At 47.5% G+C, this 19524-nt stretch overlaps 1 protein-coding gene across 1 annotated transcript in view; it reads left to right on the top strand.

Moving 5' to 3' along the window:
- The window catches only part of NTRK3 (neurotrophic receptor tyrosine kinase 3), a 363948-nt gene that overhangs the window by 113783 nt on the left and 230641 nt on the right, over positions 1–19524 (top strand). Inside the window, exon 4 of the mRNA XM_056866098.1 lies at positions 8104–8172. Coding sequence (XP_056722076.1) covers positions 8104–8172 — 69 coding nt within the window. The remainder of the gene's footprint in view (positions 1–8103; positions 8173–19524) is intronic.

Genomic DNA, 19524 nt, shown 5'->3' with positions numbered 1-19524 from the left:
GAGGCACTGAGCTGACCCAATCCAACGTGGCTATGAATTGTGCCCCCGGGGAAGGTAGTTGGTTTGTATATGCTGACTTTCTCTACCACTTAAGGGAGAATCAAACTGGCTTACAATCACCTTTCCTTCCCTTCCCCACAACAGACACCCTGTGAGGTAGGTGAGGCTGAGAGAGCTCTAAGAGAGCTGTGACTAGCCCAAGGTCACCCAGCTGGCTTCGTGTGTAGGAGTGGAGAAACAAATCCAGTTCACCAGATTAGCCTCCGCCGCCGATGTGGAGGAGTGGGGGAATCAAACCCGGTTCTCCAGATCAGACTCCACCCCGCTCCAAACCCCCGCTCTGAACCACTACCCCACGCTGGTCGCGGGTGCATGTTTTGCCTCTGATTTGCACCAGGTGTGCTCCTTGGCAGTGGGGCGGGGGGAATCCGGCGGATCGGGATGCCTGTCGCTGTTGTTAAAATGTGTCAAGAGCATTTCCCGTGCTCCCTCCCCGAGCATCGGGCTGGACGGAAACCGCAGCCATCGAAGCATGGGCGCATGATAGAAGCAACAACCCGAGTGGGAGGGAAAGCTTGCCGCAAGCTCCTTTTCCAGCGGGCGCATCGTTGACCTTCTCCCAATAATCTAGTTTGCGCTTTAATTACCGAGGCTCTTGTTTGTAAGTGTCATTAATGAGGCATCTGGCTTAATTTAGCCAGATTTTTTTTTTAAAGCCTCTAATAGCAGAGCCCTTTCCCCCCCGCCCCGGTGCTTAATTGAAGGCAAAGCAAACATGCCATTTCCCTTCCCGCTGAACTCCAATTGTTCAGGATCTCGCCGAGGAGAACGCACCCCCCTCCCCTAAACCCCAGCAACTCCAAATAAAATGCAAACAAACATAACATATTGGCGTGTTCTGCCGAGACACCTTGGCCTGTGCCGGTTGTTTGTTTGGGAGAGGGATAAATGGCGGGCCATCGCGTAGCCAAGGCACCGTGCGCCCTCTGCTATCAATATTTCCTTTTAAAACTATGTTAAGAAAACCAGGTTCTTGGTACAGTAGCATGCCTGTGATTTCTCCCCCCCCCCCCGCCGCTTTTGTAGGAAATTCCTCTTGTACAAAGTGGTCTTTGCAGCCTGAATTTATGAACACTTCCATAGAGGAGGCGTGTTCTGCAGGGTGTGTATATGACGCAACTGAAAAATTTGCAGGTAGTGACTCTAATCCCCCCAAATCATAAAGGGAAGAAGAAGAAGAGTTGGTTTTCGTATGCCGACTCTCTCTACCTTTCAAGGAGGATCAAACCGGCTTACAGTCGCCTTCCCTTCCTCTCCCCACGACAGACCCCTTGCGGGGTAGGTGGGGCTGAGCGAGTTGGGAGAGAACTGTGACTGGCCCACGGTCGCCCAGCTGACTTCGTGTGGAGGAGTGGGGAAACCAAATTGGTTCTCCAGGTTAGAGTCTGCCGCTCGTGTGGAGGAGTGGGGGATCGAACCTGGTTCACCAGATTAGAGTTCGCCGCTCATGGTGATAGGAAAGACCTCAACCATGAGACCCTGGAGAGCAGCTGCTGGTCAGAACAGACAATACTGACTTTGAGTGATGGATTGACTTAGCAGAAGGTAGTTCCATGTCTTCATATATAAATAAGAAGTGGTTTTTTTTAATATGCTGATTTTCTCTACGTTGCTTTCCCCTCCCCACAACAGACACCCTGTGAGGTAGGTGAGGCTGAGAGAGCTCTAAGAGAACTGTGACTAGCCCCAGGTCACCGAGCCGGCTTCATGTGGAGGAATGGGGAAACCAACCTAGTTCACCAGATTAGCCGCGGCTGCTCATATGGAGGAGTGGGGAATCAAACCTGGTTCTCCAGATCAGAGTCCACCGCTCTTAACCACTATACCACGCTGGCAATGTGATGGCATTGTGATAAGAGCCAGAGTGGTGTAGTGGTTAGGAGCAGTGGGCTCTAATCTGGAGAACCGGGTTGGTTTCTCCATCCACCCCCCACATGAAGCCAGCAGAGTGACCTTGGGCTAGTCACAGTTCTCTCTGAACTCTCTCAGCCCCACCTACCTCACAAGGTGTCTCTTGTGGGGAGAGAAAGGGGTGGAGATTGTAAGCCGGTTTGATTCTCCTTAAAAGGTAGAGAGAGTTGGCATATAAAAACCAGCTCAAAATTCATAGGGCGCTAAATGGTTCCTAGCAAAGATACCATCGCTTAAAAGATGGCTTATTAAGACCTGGAATGTGGCAGAAATGTCAAACTATATTCCGCTATGAAATGGGGATAAAAATCAACACCGACTTTTTAGTATTCTGGAAGCCTAGTATTGATTTTATGTCCAAAGGGTATAATCTGAATGCGAACACTTATAATGCATTTAATCTTGTCGAGATGTTTGTGACTGTGTGTTATTTTCTTAATAAAAAAGAAGTGTTTTCCCTAAATGTAATGGACTGTATTATGGGCAATTGAAGCAGGGGTTGTTGTTTTTTGGGGGGGAGGGTTGGCTATTTTAGCAAAGCTGGCAATGCTGTCAGGCCTTTTGGTTGACACGCATGTATTTACTCACTGGACGAAGCAAAGAAACAAATTCCTTGAATAGAATGGGAGGCAATGCAGCTCAGTTTGTAGAGCATCTGCTTGGCATGCAGAAGGTCCCAGGTTCAATCCCCGGCATCTCCAGTTAAAGGGACTAGGCAAGTAGGTGATGTGAAATACCTCTGCCTGAGACCCTGGAGAGCCATGGAGAGGGGCAGTGGTTCAGAGGTAGAGCATCTGCTTGGCATGCAGAAGGTCCCAGGTTCAATACCCGGCATCTCCAGTTAAAGGGACTGGGCAAGTAGGTGATGTGAAAGACCTCTGAGACCCTGGAGAGTCTCTGCCAGTCTGATTAGACAATACTGACTTTGATGGACATTCAGTATATATGAATCAGACCATATATGATGGTCTGATTCAGTATAAGGCAGCTTCATGTGTTCAATGCTGATATTCTGGAGCCGGAGATTTCTGGGCCTGATAGCAAATTCTGCGTTGGTGCATTGTTAGGGTAACATTGGGGAGGGGTTGTGGCTCAGCGGAAGAGCTTCCGCTCGGCATGCAGAAGGCTCGCGGTTCAATCCCCAGCATCTCCAGTTAACAGGATCAGGTAGTAGGTGACGGGTCAAAGTTCTGCCTGAGGCTCTGGGGAGCTTCTGCCAGTCTGAGGAGAAAATATTGGCCTTGGTGGAACGATGGCCTGATTCCTGTGTGCATGCTTACTGTTACAAAATGGACGTCCCAATTTAGCTAAGCGTAGGGTTGCCAACCTCCAGGTACTAGCTGGAAATCTCCTGCTATTACAACTGATCTCCAGCCGATAGAGATCAGCTCATCTGGAGGAAATGGCCCCTTTGGCCATTGGACTCTATGGCATTGAAGTCCCTCCCCAAACCCTGCCCTCCTCAGGCTCCGCCCCAAAAACTTCCTGCCAGTGGTGAAGAGGGACCTGGCAACTCTAGCTAAGCAGGATGTGGGATTCTGCAATCTGCACCCATCACAGATTCTGAGTACTTCCTCCTGATTTCTCCCAGTCTTGCTAATGTGTTCTTTCTGTCGAGTAGTTTGCAGAATTAATCCTGCTTCTCCAGGTGGGCCGTGCAGGGCACAGAAGCATCTCCTTCTAACCCCCTCGGAAACGCATGCCGTATTCCGTACGGTAGCGTTTTCTCCTCTTGCTGTATAGCAGTTTGCGGAATAGTCATTGGAAGGCATGAAAGTTGCCATCCATCATTTTAATGCCTCGGTTGTATACTGTCTCATTTTTGTGAACTGCCTCGAGGAGTAGGAGATGATCCCTCCCCCCCCACCCCGCAAAAATCTTTAAAATGCATAAAGAAGAAATGCTGCCCAGAAGCCTGCAGTCGAAAGAGTGTGACGTGGGGTTGTTTGCTGCGTGTTGCCAGCCGGGGCGGATTGGCCATTCAGGGCACCCGGGAAAGTCCCACGGGGCCGGTGGCCTGGACGGCTACCCCCTAATGGGGCCACGAAGCCATAAAGCATTCCTAGACCCGTTTCTGCCCAAGTTACATGAAGACCATCTGTTTATTTATTTATTTATTTAGACTTACATCCTGCCCTCCCCAGTTAAGGCCAGGCATAGCAATCATTCAATCCAAATTAAAACAATCATAAATTATACTGAAATAGGGTTGCCAACCTCCAGGTGCCAGCTGGAGATGTCCTGCTATTACAACTGATCTCCAGCCGATGAGAGATCAGTTCCCCTGGAGAAAATGGCCGCTTTGGCAGTTGGACTTTATGGCATTGAAGTCTCTCCCTTCCCCAAAACCTGCCCTCCTCAGGCTGCGCCCCAAAATCCTCCCACCAGTGGCAAAGAGGGACTTGGCAACCCTATAGTGAAACAACAATAGATGGCACAATAAAAGTACGTTCTGATAAAGAGTCATGCAGCCAGACACCCCCCCCCCCGAGAATTTCAGGATAGTTCACATAAAGATGGAGGGGGGAGAAGGTAGGGAGGCCAGCAAAGATGACATCTGGGGCTGGCCTCAAAACCTTCTGAAGTTGGTTTCAGAAATCGGGTTTGGGTAGCCGGCTCAAGGTTGACTCAACCTTCCATCTTTCTGAGGTCGGTGAAATGAGTACCCAGCTTGCTGGGGGTAAAGGGAAGATGACTGGGGAAGGCACTGACAAACCACCCCGTAAAAACAAAGTCTGCCTTGGAAACGTCGGGATGTGGCATCACCCCGTGGGCCAGGAGTGACCCGGTGCTGGCACAGGGGGACTACCTTTACCTTTAATCTGCCCTTTTCAGAAATAGGGTAGCCAAAATACAGGTACTAGCTGTAGATCTCCTGCTATTACAACTGATCTCCAACCGACAGAGATCAGTCCCCCCCTGCATCGCAGCTGTTCTCTGAGCCGCAGAAAGAGAAGAGTTGATTTTTATACCCCGCTTCTCTCTACCTTTAAGGAGTCTCAGTGGCTTACAATCGCCTTCTTCTCCCCACAACAGACACCTTGTGAGGTGGGTGGAGCTGAGAGAGTTCTGAGAGAACTGTGACTGGCCCAAGGTCACCCAGCAGTAGCGTTGCCAACCTCCAGGTACTAGCTGGAGCTCTCCTGCTATTACAACTGATCTCCAGTCGATTGAGATCAGTTCCCCTGGAGAAAAGGGCCACTTTGGCAATTGGACTCTATGGCATTGAAGTCCCTCCCCAAACCCCGCCCTCCTCAGGCTCCACCCCGAAAACCGCTCGCCGGTGGTGAAGAGGAACTTGGTGACCCTGTTCAAAAACAACCTCCGAGTAGACGTCTTTCATTCCCCTTTCCGACACACAAGCGCGTATCGATACCCCTTCCTTAAACGGCTTTGCAAAGAGTGAAGGTAAGCCAGACACCTGTTTGTAAATGCTTCCTGGAGAGGATGGATTTCATGCTTTTTTTTGTCTTTCCCGCCTGGAGCGGAGGGGGCAGCTCGGCGGTTGTCTCGGGTTGCTATGGCAGCGGTCCCGTTGGAGGTGAATACCGCAAAGATGCAGAAGGCAAATTTAGTCCCCATAAAAAAAGTCCCCTCTGCACGAAGCGTTCCCTTCTTTATTTTCAAAGGCCAGGCGGATCAAACGAGACCCCCCCCCATGTCTGCAACGTGCCAACCATGGGCCGGTGGCCCCACTGCGCCCGTGATAAGCCCTATGTTGGTTTCTTTAAAAATGGTGATCATCCTCGCCACCATTGAAGATAATAATCATAATATTGCAGCATTCAATTTTGTGAATTCCCCCCTCTGGTTTGTCTCAGCTTGCCAAATGGGGAGTTTACCGACCACCTGGTGGAGCGGCTGAAATGCAGCTGTGTGCCATGATTTCGACCAAGGGTCGGCGCAGCGGGCTGCAATTTGACCGAGCCCTGCCCTGTGTTAATTGGTATGAGGCTTACCAAGCCCCTCAGCTGGCCAGTGAGGGGGGGAAATGGCAGGAAACTGTGTGTGTGGGGGGGCATCGACAGCATCCTGACTTGCTGATTTATTTATTTATTGTCTTAGAATCATAGAATCACAGAGTTGGAAGGGGCCACCAAGGTCATCTAGTCCAACCCCCTGCATAATGTAGGAAATTCACAACTACTTCTCCCCCCCCCACACACACACCCAGTGACCCCCTACTCCATGCCCAGAAGATGCCCAAGATGCCCTCCCTCTCATCATCTGCCTACGGTCATAGAATCAACATTGCTGACAGATGGCCATCTAACCTCCTCTTAAAAACCTCCAGGGAAGGAGCGCTCACCACCTCCCGAGGAAGCCTGTTCCATTGAGGAACCCCTCTGACTGTTAGAAAATTCTTCCTAATGTCTAGACGGAAATTATTTTGATTTAATTTCAACCCGTTGGCTCTGTTCCGACCTCTGGAGCAACAGAAAACTACTCGGCACCATCCTCTCTATGACAGCTCTTCAAGAACATGGTTATCATATCCCCTCTCAGTCTTCTCCTCTTCATGCTAAACATACCCAGCTCCTTCAATCTTTTTTAGATTTTTATATCTCGCCTTCCCCAACCGAAGCCAGGCTTAGAGCAGGTAACAACATTTAAAACCAGCTACGGGCATAAGAACGAATCATGGGAAACCAGAGGGGTCGATCTAAACACTATCTAATATGTGTGGGTTAAGTGCTGTCAAATCGCTTCTGACTCATGGCGACCCTATGAATCAATGTCCTCCAAACGTCCTGTCATTAACAGCTCAGGTCTTGCAAATTGAGAGCTGTGGCTTCCTTTATAGTGTCGATCCATCTCTTGTTGGGTCTTCCTCTGCTGCCTTCCACTTTTCCTAGCATGATTGTCTTTTCCAGCGACTCTTGTCTTCTCATAATGTGACCAAAGTACGATAGCCACAGTGTAGTCATTTTAGCTTCTAGGGTCAGTTCAGCCTTGGTTTGATCTAGAACCCACTGGTTTTTTTCTTTTCTTTTTTTGGCAGTCCACAGTATCTGTAACCCTCTCCTCCAACACCACCTTTCAAAGGAATCGACTTTCTTCCTATCAGCTTTCTTCATTGCCCCTCTTTCACACCCATACATAGTCATAGGGAATACTATGGCATGAATTATCTTGATCTTGGTTGCCAGTGACACATCCTTACACTTAAGAATCTTTTCTAGCTCCTTCATGGCTGCCCTTCCCAGTCTCAATCTCCTTCTGATTTCTTGGCTGCAGTCTCCCTTTTGGTTGATGATGAAGCCAAGTTTGATTCTCCAGTCCTCCACATAAGCGGTGGACTCTAATCTGGAGAACTGGGTTGAATTCCCCCACTCCTCCACATGAGCGGTGGATTCTAATCTGAAGAACCAGGTTTGATCCCCCACTCCTCCACATGAGTGATGGATTCTAATCTGGAGATCCAGGTTCGAATCCCCACTCCTCCACATGAGTGGTGGACTCTAATCTGGAGAACCGGGTTCAATTCCCCACTCCTACACATGAAGCCTGCTGGTTTACCTTGGACTAGTCACTACATTGCCAACCTCCAGGTACTAGCTGGAGATTTCCTGCTATTACAACTGATCTCCAACTGGTAGAGATCAGTTCACTTGGAGGAAATGGCCGCTTTGCCAATTGGACTCTATGGCATTGAAGTCCCTTCCCTCACCAAACTCTGCACTCCTCAGGCTCCACACCAAAAACCACCCACCAGTGGCGAAGAGGGACCTGGCAACCCTACTAGTTACACTTCTCTCCGAACTCTCTCAGTCTCACCTACCTCATGAGGTATCTGTTGTGGGGAGAGGAAGGGAAGGAGATTGTAAGCCGGTTTGATTCTCCTTAAAATGTAGAGAAAATTGGCATATGAAAACCAACTCTTCATGGTGCAGGCCTCATGCTAGAGAGAGAAGTGAATATGGCTCTTTTGGTTGAAGGTCATTGTGAATCTCTGAGCTCTCTCTGAGCAGCATGCGGGCACACAACTTTTAGGAATGTTCCTAGGTCGATTAGACTTAAGGAAAGCCACCCTGTCTTCTGCAGGGAAAATTAAGGGCTGCGCTAAAGGGAGAAAAACTGCAACACAGACAGAATGATTCACTGCAAATGTGTTTTCTTCTTCATTTTCAGAAACCTCTCTGGGAACCGGCTGACCACGCTGTCCTGGCTCCTCTTCAAGACCTTGAGGCTGACGGAACTGTAAGTTTGAGTCTGGAAGTGGGTATTGTGGAATGATCAGAGGAGTGGCCCCTAGGGTTGTCAACCTCCAGGCGATGGTAAAAGATAGACACGTCTGTGTACTCGGTGGTTGAACCAGCATTCACACAGAAACCATAGGCAATTCAATTTCAATATCTTTACTGGCATGCCATCAAGCAATCAGAGTATAACCTAGCCACTATACTTCATTTTCCTTGCCTCTTAATTACATTCACCAAGAAATTTAGCCACAGATTCAATAATCTCAGAACTTCGGGAGGATAACAACAAGTTAATCTTACTACCATCAGCTTGATCAGCATAATTTGAGAAAAAGGGATCTAAAAGGGCAGCACGAATTTCACAATAAAATGGACAATACAAAAGAATATGATCAATACGTTCTATCTCCCTCATAACACAGTTACACACCCTAGCGGAGTATGGAATGTTCTTATATCTCTTATAATAGCAGAAGGGAGAACATTAAAACGGGCTAGCATATAAGAAACCATATGGTCAAGCAATCTCAATCATATTCTAATAATTCTAACCCCAACAAAACATTAGGTACAAAAAGCATAATTCAATATCCAATAGAATCATGTCAAAATGATAGTCACATAATACAAGTTCACAAAGTGTAGATTCACAGGTAAGTATATAAATATCTGCTTTAGGTATCTATCTAATATTATTTTTTTCTTTCACAGCAAAATAATCATTCATCAGGTGTCGCCTGTCTGACATCTGATGAATAATTATTTTGCTGTGAAAGAAAAAAGAAAGAAATAATATTAGATAGATACCTAAAGTAGATATTTATATACTTACCTGTGAATCTATACCTTGTGAACTTGTATTATGTGACTATCATTTTGCTATGATTCTATGGGATATTGAATTATTCTTTTTGTCCCTAACGTTTTGTTGGGGATAGAATTATTAGAATATAATTGAGATTGCTTGACCATATGGTTTCTGTGTGAATTTTGGTTGAACCTCCAGGTGGTGGCTGGAGATCTCCTGCTATTACAACTGTTTTCCAGCCGATCGAGATCCATTCCCCTGGAGGAAATGGCCGCTTTGGCAATCGGACTCTATGGCATTGAAGTCCCCACCCCAGACCCCACCCTCTTCAGACTCCGCCCCAAAAACCTCCCACTGGTGGCGAAGAGGGACCTGGCAACCCCACCCACAAAAGTTGCTTTTCTTGAATGCCGGGGTTGACAGTTGGAATCCCGAAGCTCTCTGTTCCCTGTCTCCTGTGTTTGCACATCATCGCGGCGCTATTTACGCCAGCCTGTAGAATTACGGGCTCACTGACCTCGCTTCCCAGGAACAATCGCAGCATTTTCCTTCCACTGCATGCGAGATAGGCTGGTGTTTCCCTTGGGGGCGTAGCAGGACTGCAGCCTCCTGAATTATAGATAAAGCATTCAGCACGGCGAGGGAAGAATAAGTGGACATGAAATCAATGGCGTGCTGCCCTGGCGACCTGTTTTGTTGAGTTTTCGAAAGAGTTGCGCGTCGGAAAGAAAAGCATATGCGTTATGTAGGATTTGTCCCAGAGGATCGTGAATGTATCACATTCATCCTCACCTGTGATCAATAGAGCTGTAAGTGAGAAGTGACTTATGGAAGAATAAAGACCGGTCCCTCAAGTGGGAGCCAATGTGTTATCACTAGTGTAAGCATAGCGGTTCCCCCCCCCCCAGGTCAAGTCATTAAATGAAAAAAAAAATACCGATAGCAATATGAGAGAAATAAAGCAACACCCATCCTTGGGGGAAAAAAGGCAGACAAAAATGCTGAGTTTGGAATTGATTGCTTCTGCTAAGGGCAGGTCCACTTTTTCATGCCCTGTCTTGATCAAGAAGAAGAAGAAGAAGAAGAGTTGGTTTTGATAACCAGCTATTCTCTACTAGAAGGAGTCTCAAACTGGCTTATAATCGCCTTCCCTTCCCATCACCGGCACCTTGTGAGGTAGGTGGGGCTGAGAGAGTTCTGGGAGAAGTGTGACTTGCCCAATGTCACCCAGCTGGCTTTATGCGGAGGAGCGGGGAATTGAACCTGGTTCTTCAGATTAGAGTCTGCCACTCTTATCCACTACACCACACTGGCAGAATAAAAACGTGATCAGACAGCACAAGCAACTCACCCATGTGAAGCTCTTTGAACACTTGAAAGTGCTGATCAAATGTTAGGCGTTAATGTGTGTATAAAGTGACATCAAGTTGCAGTTGACTTAAGGTGACCCGTAGGGTTTTCAAGGCAAGAGATGTTCAGAGGTACTTTGCCACTACATGCCTCTGCGTGGGCTGAGAGAGTTGTGACTGGCCCCAGGTCACCCAGCAGGCTTCATGTGGAGGAGCAGGGAATCGAACTGGAATCTCCAGATGAGAGTCCATTGTGCCTGTGGAGGAGTGGGGAATCAAACCCGATTCTCTAGATTAGAGTCCACTCTTAACCACTACACCACGCTGGCTAATAGTTGGAGAGATGCAAGTGGATTGTGGTTTTGGATTTCAATGTTGTTCAGAATCAGGTAAAGAAGACCAGTGGGAGAAGTTCCCTTAGCTTAAGGGTGGTGGTGAAAAGTACCATCAAGTCACAGCCGATTTACGGTGACCCTGTAGGGTTTTCAAGGCAAAAGATGAACAGAGATGGTTTGCCATTGCCTGCCTCTACATAGTGACCTTGGACTTTGTTGGTGGCCTCTTATTGGAACTCTCTGCCCCAGGATGTGGTGATGGCTGCCAACTTTGAAGACTTAAGAGGGGAGTGGACATGTTCATGGAGGAGAGGGCTATCCATGGCTACTAGTCAAAATGGATACTAGTAATGATGCATACCTATTCTCTCCAGGATCAGAGGAGCATGACTATTCTATTAGGTGCTGTGGAACACAGGCAGGATGGTGCTGCTGCAGTCATCTTGTTTGTGGGCTTCCTAGAGGCACCTGGTTGGCCACTGTGTGAACAGACTGCTGGACTTGATGGACTTTGGTCTGATCCACCATGGCATTTCTTATGTTCTTAATCCAAGTACTAACCAGGGCTGACCCTACTTAGCTTCTGAGATCTGACTAGACTGGGCTACCCTGAGCCATCCAGGTCAAGGCGGCTCACTGGAAGGGCCTCTGTTTTAGATGCAGAAAATCACATTTTAGTCCTTGGTTTAAAAGGCTGAGATAGCATCAAATGGGAAAGATCCTTCTCTGTCTGAGAGCTCAAAATAACAGGCTACTGGTCAGAGTAGGCCGATACCAAGCTAAGGCAGGTTCATGTAGGAGGTAGGCCCCATGTTGAGAAGATCAAGCTAAGATGCATTTCTTTTAAGGATGGGTAGATTCCCTGAGTGGTTCCATTTATAGTTATGTTCTGCTCCAGTTGGCTTTCTGGAAAGAAAGGACGCTTATGGGATGTAACACAAGAGGGGGAAAAGTATATTCTTTGAGGTTTATAAATTTTTAAACAATTACTGTTCTGAAAAGGGAAACATTTCTCTACTTTACTAGACTTTAAAAAAAAAATTGTTTTTGCATTTGCACATTCCCCTGGCCTTACCAGAAAATTTGTACTGACACGTATTTAACATCAGCACATAAGGGGATAATTTTGAAGTGATAGAATCACAGAGTCACAGAGTTGGAAGGGGCCATAGAGGCCATCTAGTTCAACCCCCTGGACAATGCAGGATCAGCACAGAGCATCCCTGACAAATGTTTGCCCAGCCATTGCTTGAAGGTTGTCAGAGAGGGGGAGCTCACCGCCTCCCTAGGTAACCGATTCCACTGCTGAACTACTCTTATTGTAATTTTTTTTCTAATATCCAACCGGCACCATTTTGCTCATAATTTATTCCCATTATTCTTTGTCTTGTTTTTCTTTGATTTTCCCAGAAAGCACAAAACTCTTGCGTTTGAGTGTCTATACAATTTATACAACTCTTGCCTTTGAGTGTTTGCGCAATTCTCCTCTCCACCATTTTATTCCTGTGAGGTAGGGTATGAGCTTTTGTGAGCCACAGCTCACTTCCTCAGATATAATTTGTTAGTCTTTCGTTAGTCTTGGTTAGTATTTAAGGTGCTACTGGACTCTTTCTCTTTTCTACTGCTAGTGACAGACTAACACAGCTACCCATCGTGATCTGTGAGGAAGGTTAGGCTGAACGTGCGTGACGGCCCAAAGTCATCGAGCAAGATTCTGTGGAAGAGTGGGAATTTAGACCTGGGTCTCCCATAGGGATGCCAGCTTCCAGGTGTAGGGTTGCCAAGTCCCTCTTCGCGACCAGAGGGAGGTTTTTGGGGCGGAGCCTGAGGAGGGCGGGGTTTAGGGAGGGAAGGGACTTCAATGCCATAGAGTTCAATTGGCCCGTGGCCATTTTCTCCAGGTGAACTGATCTGTATCGGCTGGAGATCAGTTGTAATAGCGGGAGATCTCCAGCTACCACCTGGAAGATAGCAGCCCTAGACTTGTGATGGCCCCTGGTAGGGTTTTCAAGGCAAGAGACGTTCATCTCTAAAGTTGACCCTGGTGGTCCCTTCCAACTCTATGATTCTATGAAAGAAGCATCCTTGTTAAACAGAGCTTCTGCTTGAAATGTTGAAGAGTTACCACTACAGTAATGTATAACCTCACTCCCTGCCATTTTGTGGTTGGCTCCGCCTCCCCGGGCAGCCATTTTGTGGTTGTATCCACCGCCCTGTGTTAGAATTGTAATGGTAGAACAACAAAAAAGGGGGGGGGAGTCCACCAGATATGTAGATAGAGCTTCAAAGGTTGAGCTACAAACTATACAATATAACAAAATGATTACATTTATTGCAAGGTGTACACAGTGACATTATTTAAAACGTCTTATTTAAATCTTTTGCTATTACCTGGAGGTGTTGTAGGAAGGAAACAGTAGAGACTCAATTTGTGTCAAACATTGTATTCTATGCAGCTAACTATGAAACTAAGTGCAACAAAGACAATGCAAGTGGTTACATGTAATACACAAGTATACAAATTAGTCAAAATTAGCAAACAATGACATTCTTAGCATGATATCTCTCTCTCCAAAGGAAATGAAGATCAAAGAGTCCAAATAGAAGACGTAGGTGAATGTCCTAGCGTCTATGATGGCAAAAGTTGCTCCAAAAGTGTTCAATGACAAAGGCGAAAGGAAAGAGGAAACGCTATTCCGGATATTCATAGCGCTTTCACCATAGCATAGCTTCATCAGCCTCACAAATTAGAGGAAAAAGCCCATTCAAAATAATATCAAATGCTTGGGAGGTTCGTAGACATTTTTAGAAAAAAAACAAAGTTAAAAATTCTGTAAACATACTTGTATTTTTTTTTTGAAGTTTTTAGTTTTTTAGCTTTTTAGCTCCCGCAAAGAATGGGCTGCTGAAACTATCGGGTCATCTCACATAGTTAGCTGCATAGAATACAATGTTTGACACAAATTGAGTCTCTACTGTTTCCTTCCTACAATTGTTTGTTGACAGTATAGTGAGTAGTTTTTTTTACTTAATTACCTGGAGGTTGGTTCACTTCCAGACTACAGGGGTCATTGGAGGGCAAGCTCTATGGCATTGCACCCCACTGAGGTCCCTGCCCTCCCCAGGCTCCATCCCCAAATCTTCAAGAGCTTCCCAACCCGGATCTGGCAACCCTACCCCCCATCCCTCGCTGGTGGCCCGGGGGGGGGGGGGAAACCTGGCAACCCTATTCTCCCAGATCCCAGTCTGACACTCTAACCACTATACCCCATTGGCTCAGTTGTACCTTTGGGCTTCTGGTAAGCAGCAGGTGAGATAGGGGCAGCCTCAAATTGCAAGCAGGAAAAAAAAAGCCATGATAACAGAATCTCCAAATCCCAGGTGCAATTTGATAGATGATATTTTGAGCATCTCAGATCCTGTTTTGGTCTCTGTCTCTTCCTCTCCCTCCTCCTCTCTGTTTTCCCTCCCATCTGTCTTACCTACGGGGAATCTGACCAGGAAGAAGATGGTAGGCTTCGCGGCGCTTCTAATCTGAATGTACAAATTAAAATGCCATCTGAGCGAACTTGCCCTTTCCAGGAATAAGCTATGCTAAATCAGTCTCCCGAGAAGGAAACTTCCAGCTTTGTCTCTGGCTCCGGCTCCATGACGGCTCTTAAGCAGATGGCCGCATCGAAAAGAAATTAACTTCCAGAGGGTAGTGTGATTAGAAGAGAATTTCCTCCTCCTACGCTGAGATTCTTTCTAGTGCTGCTTTTGTAGGTACCGCAATGTAGAACTGGTCAGCCTGACATGGCAGGCTGTACTGCAGTTTTGCTATTTTCCACCTCCTTCTTCCCTATGCCGTGGGACATTTCGATCTTGACATTCACTTCCGTCGTTGGTGTTAGGTCAGTCACGCCAAAAGACCAGCTTCTGCCACTGGAGGGTGGGTCGAAGAAGTTGCATGGTCCCATAACAAACCCTCGCTGTGTCCACGGGGAGGGATGTCCCTGTTAAACTGAGACACACAATCAAATTGCCCATGATTATGGAAACAGTAGCAGGGAGCCAAGTGTCTACTAAGGTAATGCTTCCTGAGTGTGTAAAAAATGAACTTCTTTCCCTAGATTTAAGAGCCATTGGCTATTCATCAGTCGTTAATTTCTTCTTGAGCCAGAGTGGTGTAGTGGTTAAGAGCATGGTGTAGAACGTGATGTAGTAGTTAAGAGCGGTGGAGTCTGATTTGGAGAACACAGGGTGTCTACTGTTGGGAGGGGAAGGTGATTGTAAGCCGGTTTGAGTCTCCTTTAAGTGGTAGAGAAAGTCGGCATATAAAAGCCAACTCTTCTTCTTCTTCTTCTTCTTCTTCTTCTTCTTCTTCTTCTTCTTCTTCTTCTACTTCTACTTCTACTTCTACTTCTACTTCTTCCTACAAAGAGAAGAGTTCCCATGTCTCTCATGCAATTCACCAACCTACTTGATAGCAGATAACACAGTAGCTGTTAGAGAGCCAGCGTGGTGTAGAGGTCCATCTTGTCTGCTCCGACGGCCAGCAGCTCACCATGGTCACAGGTAGAGGTCTGTCACAGTACTTCATCCTTATGCCAGGTATGTCCGATCCAGAGGCTTTATACCAGGGGTGTCAAACATACGTCCCGGGGGCCAGATCCAGCCCCTTGAGAGTGCTTATCCGGTCCGTGAGCCAGCCGAGGCAGCCACCCACCCCCCAGTCCCAATATGGGCTGGCAAAGCCTGGCCCTGCCTGACCAACTGACATTTGTGCCATATCCGGCCCTCATAACAAATGAGTTTGACATCCCTGTGTCATACCATTGAGCTATGGCCCCTCACCAATGTATACACTTCCTATACATTTCTAGGCTTCTAGGGGAGGGGCTGTGGCTCAGTGGTAGAGCATCTGCTTGGTGTGCAGAAAGGTCCTAGGTTCAATCCCCGGCATCTCCAGTTCAAGGGACTAGGCAAGGAGGTGATGTGAAAAGACCCCTGCCTGAGACCCTGGAGAGCCGCTGCCAGTCTGAGTAGACCATACTGACTTTGATGGACCAAGGGTCTGAGTCAGTATACGGCAGCTTCATGTGTTCATCATGGATGAGGTGAGACCAGAGCTTTGTTTGTATGTGTAAAGTGCCATCAAGTTGCAGCCAATTTATGTTGACCCTGTAGGGCTTTCAAGGCAAGAGGCTAACAGAGGTGGTTTGCCATTGCCTTCTTCTTCATAGCAACCTTGGACTTCCTTGGTGGTCTCCCATCCAAGTACTAACCAGGCCCAACCCTGCTTAGCTTCCAAGATCTGAAGAGATCGGACTAGCCTGGGCCATCCAGGTCAGGTTGAGACCAGAGCTGCCGATCGGCAATTCTCACTCATGCTCCTAGTCCATGCCATGAGGTCTCCCTCCAGGCTGAATGCCACCAAAGCCAGGAGGTGCAGAATTCTGCAGCCGACTAGGAGCTCTGCCAACCAAGTCATAAGCCTGAGGAAGCCAATGTCTGCATTTAAAAAAGAAAAAAAAGTCGACCCTAGCCAAGTCCATTAAAGCGGCAAAATGCCAGCAAGTTGGCGCTGCATGGCATGTCCGGCAAATGGTGGGAGTTAATTTGCGCAAAAGGCCCCTTGGGTACTGCGATTAGGACACATTACATCACTGACATTGCCGGAGAGGGCCATTGGTAAAGTCCACCCCGAGGCGCGCTGCTCTTATATTATTCATGGCAGAGACTCATGCATTAAGAATGATCAGGGGTGGGGGAGGCTGCGTTTTATTACTCCTGCTGTTGAAATGCTGGGACGGCAGGTTTCCCCGACCTGATTGCCAGGAAATCTTTTAGCGCGGATTCAAGCGCCTCACCTGAAAGGGCCCGGTTCCAGAGTCTAGCACCTGGTTCCTTTCCTGCACCCCAGAGGAGCAAATGCGGGTTGCCCTAATTCCTGGAGCGGGGGGACTATATTTCGGGCTGATTCAGCAGCGGTGTGACGTTCGAAGCAAATTGAAAGGACCCACAAAACTGTAGGTGTGGCTTCACCTTGGGTGGGAGGTGGTTCCCCTGCTCTCTAGCGCCACCAGTGCCGATAGGCCGAAGGGTGGTGTTGCAGAAACCAGCTGAGCAGGGTTCAGAAGGAGCCAATTCCATCCAATCTTTCCATTCAATCTTACGAAATTTCTGCCTCTGGTTTTGTTCCTCAGTTGGCGCATAGGCACAGCTCAAGTTGCTTACAGGCAGAAATGGAGGGGGGGTTGAAAAAAGGAAAGGTAGAAATGCTTCCAGAATTATTTTAATTGAATTTTTATTTTTGAAGGTCTTGATTGCAAAGTGAAATAGGTGTGTTAGGATTCCTCCATTGCTCCGCTTTCTTTGTTCTCAATTTTTTTGCAGAGTAGTGGCCATGTGAAGTTTGTTCCCACTCTTTTACCATTTTCAGTGTCTCCCCCTCGACAGATAGTAACCAAGGCATGCAAGCCTCATCAATGTTCTTAGGGTTCCCCAAAACTCCATTTTTTAAAGATGTAACCCCCCCCTTGCAATCCTGACACTTTGCCCAGATTTTAGAAATATCTTCCCTTTCTGTACCTGGCCCTATTGTGCAGACTTTTTGATCCACAATCTGGGGGCATTGATCAGAATTAGATAAATGCAAGAGGGGGACATGCAAGAGACTTGTGAGGAAGGTGAATTTCCTCCTCCCCATTTCCACATTTCCACTAAGTTTTCCTTCCCTACTGGCTCAGCTTTCCTCCACTCTTTGCCCCCTCTCCCATAATCCCCCTCTCTTCCACAGACCTTGTTCTATTCCATAATGCAGGGAATAACCCCTGAAATATTGTAAGGCAGCTTCACAAGATCTCAGCAGCCATCGTGGATTGCCTAGGCAACCAATATTGTCCGGTTGCTTAGGCAATCCCAAATGGCTGCTGAGATGTTGTGAGGTGTTCTGACAAAATCGTAGCACAAACTATGTTGTCCCCCCCCACACACACAAAAACATTTTTGTTACACATTTTCTGTAAATCTGGGTGTTTCCACAGATTTTCAGAAACATCTCCCCATTCCTTACTTATTCCCCTCATTTGGATTTTTTGATCCACATTAACGTTTTCAACCTCCAAGTTGGATCTCTCAGAATTACAACTGTTCTCCAGGCAACAGAGATCAGTTCTCTTGGAGAAAATGGCTGCTTTGGAGGGTGGACTCTATGGCATTGTATCCAGCTAAAATCCAAGTCCCTCCCCACCCTGACCTGGATGGCCCAGGCTAGCCTGATCTCGTGAGATCTCGGAAGCTAAGCAGGGTCAGCCCTGGTTAGTATTTGGATGGGAGACCACCAAGGAAGTCCAGGGTTGCTGTGCAGAGGAAGGCACTGGCAAACCACCTGTTAGTCTCTTGCCATGAAAACCCCCAAAACTGGTCGCCATAAGTCGGCTGCGACTTGAAGGCACACACACACAGACAAAGCCCCTCCGCACCAAACCCCACCCTCTCCAGTCTCCACACCCAAAAATCTCCAGGAATGTCCCGACCCAGAGTTGGCAGACCCAATCCACAAACTCAAGGGCAGGTTCAGAATTAAATATAATATACACACAAACAGTCAATCTTTAGTGATCTTCCTCCTCTGTCTTTGGATGAGCAGATTTCCCTTGTCTCATTCCTTTATATATAAAAATCTCTCTCTGGCATAGCGGTTAAGAGCAGCGGACTCTAATCTGGAGCACCAGGTTCAACTCCCCTCTCCTCTGCATGAAGCCCGCTGGGTGACCTTGGGCCAGACACAGTTCTCTCCAAACTTTCTCAGCCCGCCTACCTCACGAGGTGTCCATTGTGGGGAGGGGAAGGGAAGGTTATTGTAAGCCACTTTGAGACTCCTTAAAAGGTCGAGAAAAGCAGAGTATAAATACCAAATAATAATAATAATAATAATAATCTCCTCCTCCTCCTCCTCCTCCTCCTCCTCCTCCTCCTCCTCCTCCTCCTCCTCCTCCTCCTTCTTCTTCTTCTTCTTCTTCTTCTTCTTCTTCTTCTTCTTTCTCTCTCTCCCCCCCACCCCCCCACCCCCAGTGAGTGCACCAGGGATTTCTACCTTAAGCCCTCTCCAGTTGTACAAGTGTCTTATTTCTTGCTTTGGCCTTTCTCTGCATGCAAGCAGTCTGTTTGGGTTTAATGTTCCCTCTAGGGACATCTCAGCCTCACGGTTCATCAGGGAACTTGAAGTCCTGTTGAAAGGAGAGGGCGGGGGAGAAGCACGGCTAATCGTCTTGCAAAATCAATAATAATGAAAATTATCAGTCTATAAAATGCACGTGTCTTTTAAACCGAGTCCATTAAAAAGCAGAAGCCCCGTCTCCCCTGACCAGCCGGGTCAACGGGGTCCCGTGTGTGTGCAACAACTTTCGCTCAATTAAAATGCCGGATGAGGCTATGGGCTGCTCCTATCCCTGAACAGCAGGAGCGCGGGGTGGATGTGTGAAGACGCGAGTCTTGCAAATGGAGCCCTGATCGTATCAAGCATGTCTGGGCAGGGAGAGATGGGATGAATGGTGTGGAATCCTTGCTTGCCCCCGCAAGCGCCAAGGCGGTAAAGAAAGAAACACACACACGCACACACAATTTCTAAGGACAGCAATTGTCTAAATTTAATTGGCAACCATGAATCCCCCCTTCTGTTTTCTTTCTCTGCTTACGATCCCTTATATGGTTGCCAACCTCCAGGTACTAGCTGGAGATCTCCCGCTATTACAACTGATCTCCAGCAGTTAGAGATCAGTTCCCTTGGAGAAAATGGCCGCTTTGGCAATTGGACTCTATGGCATTGAAGTCCCTCCCCTCCCCAAATCTTGCCTTCCTCAGGCTCCGCCCCC

The sequence above is a fragment of the Euleptes europaea genome, chromosome 20 (assembly GCF_029931775.1).
Source record: "Euleptes europaea isolate rEulEur1 chromosome 20, rEulEur1.hap1, whole genome shotgun sequence".
Classification (NCBI taxonomy): domain Eukaryota; kingdom Metazoa; phylum Chordata; class Lepidosauria; order Squamata; family Sphaerodactylidae; genus Euleptes; species Euleptes europaea.
The sequence above is the reverse complement of the archived record's forward strand: the minus strand, read 5'-3'. Positions and strand labels throughout refer to the sequence as shown.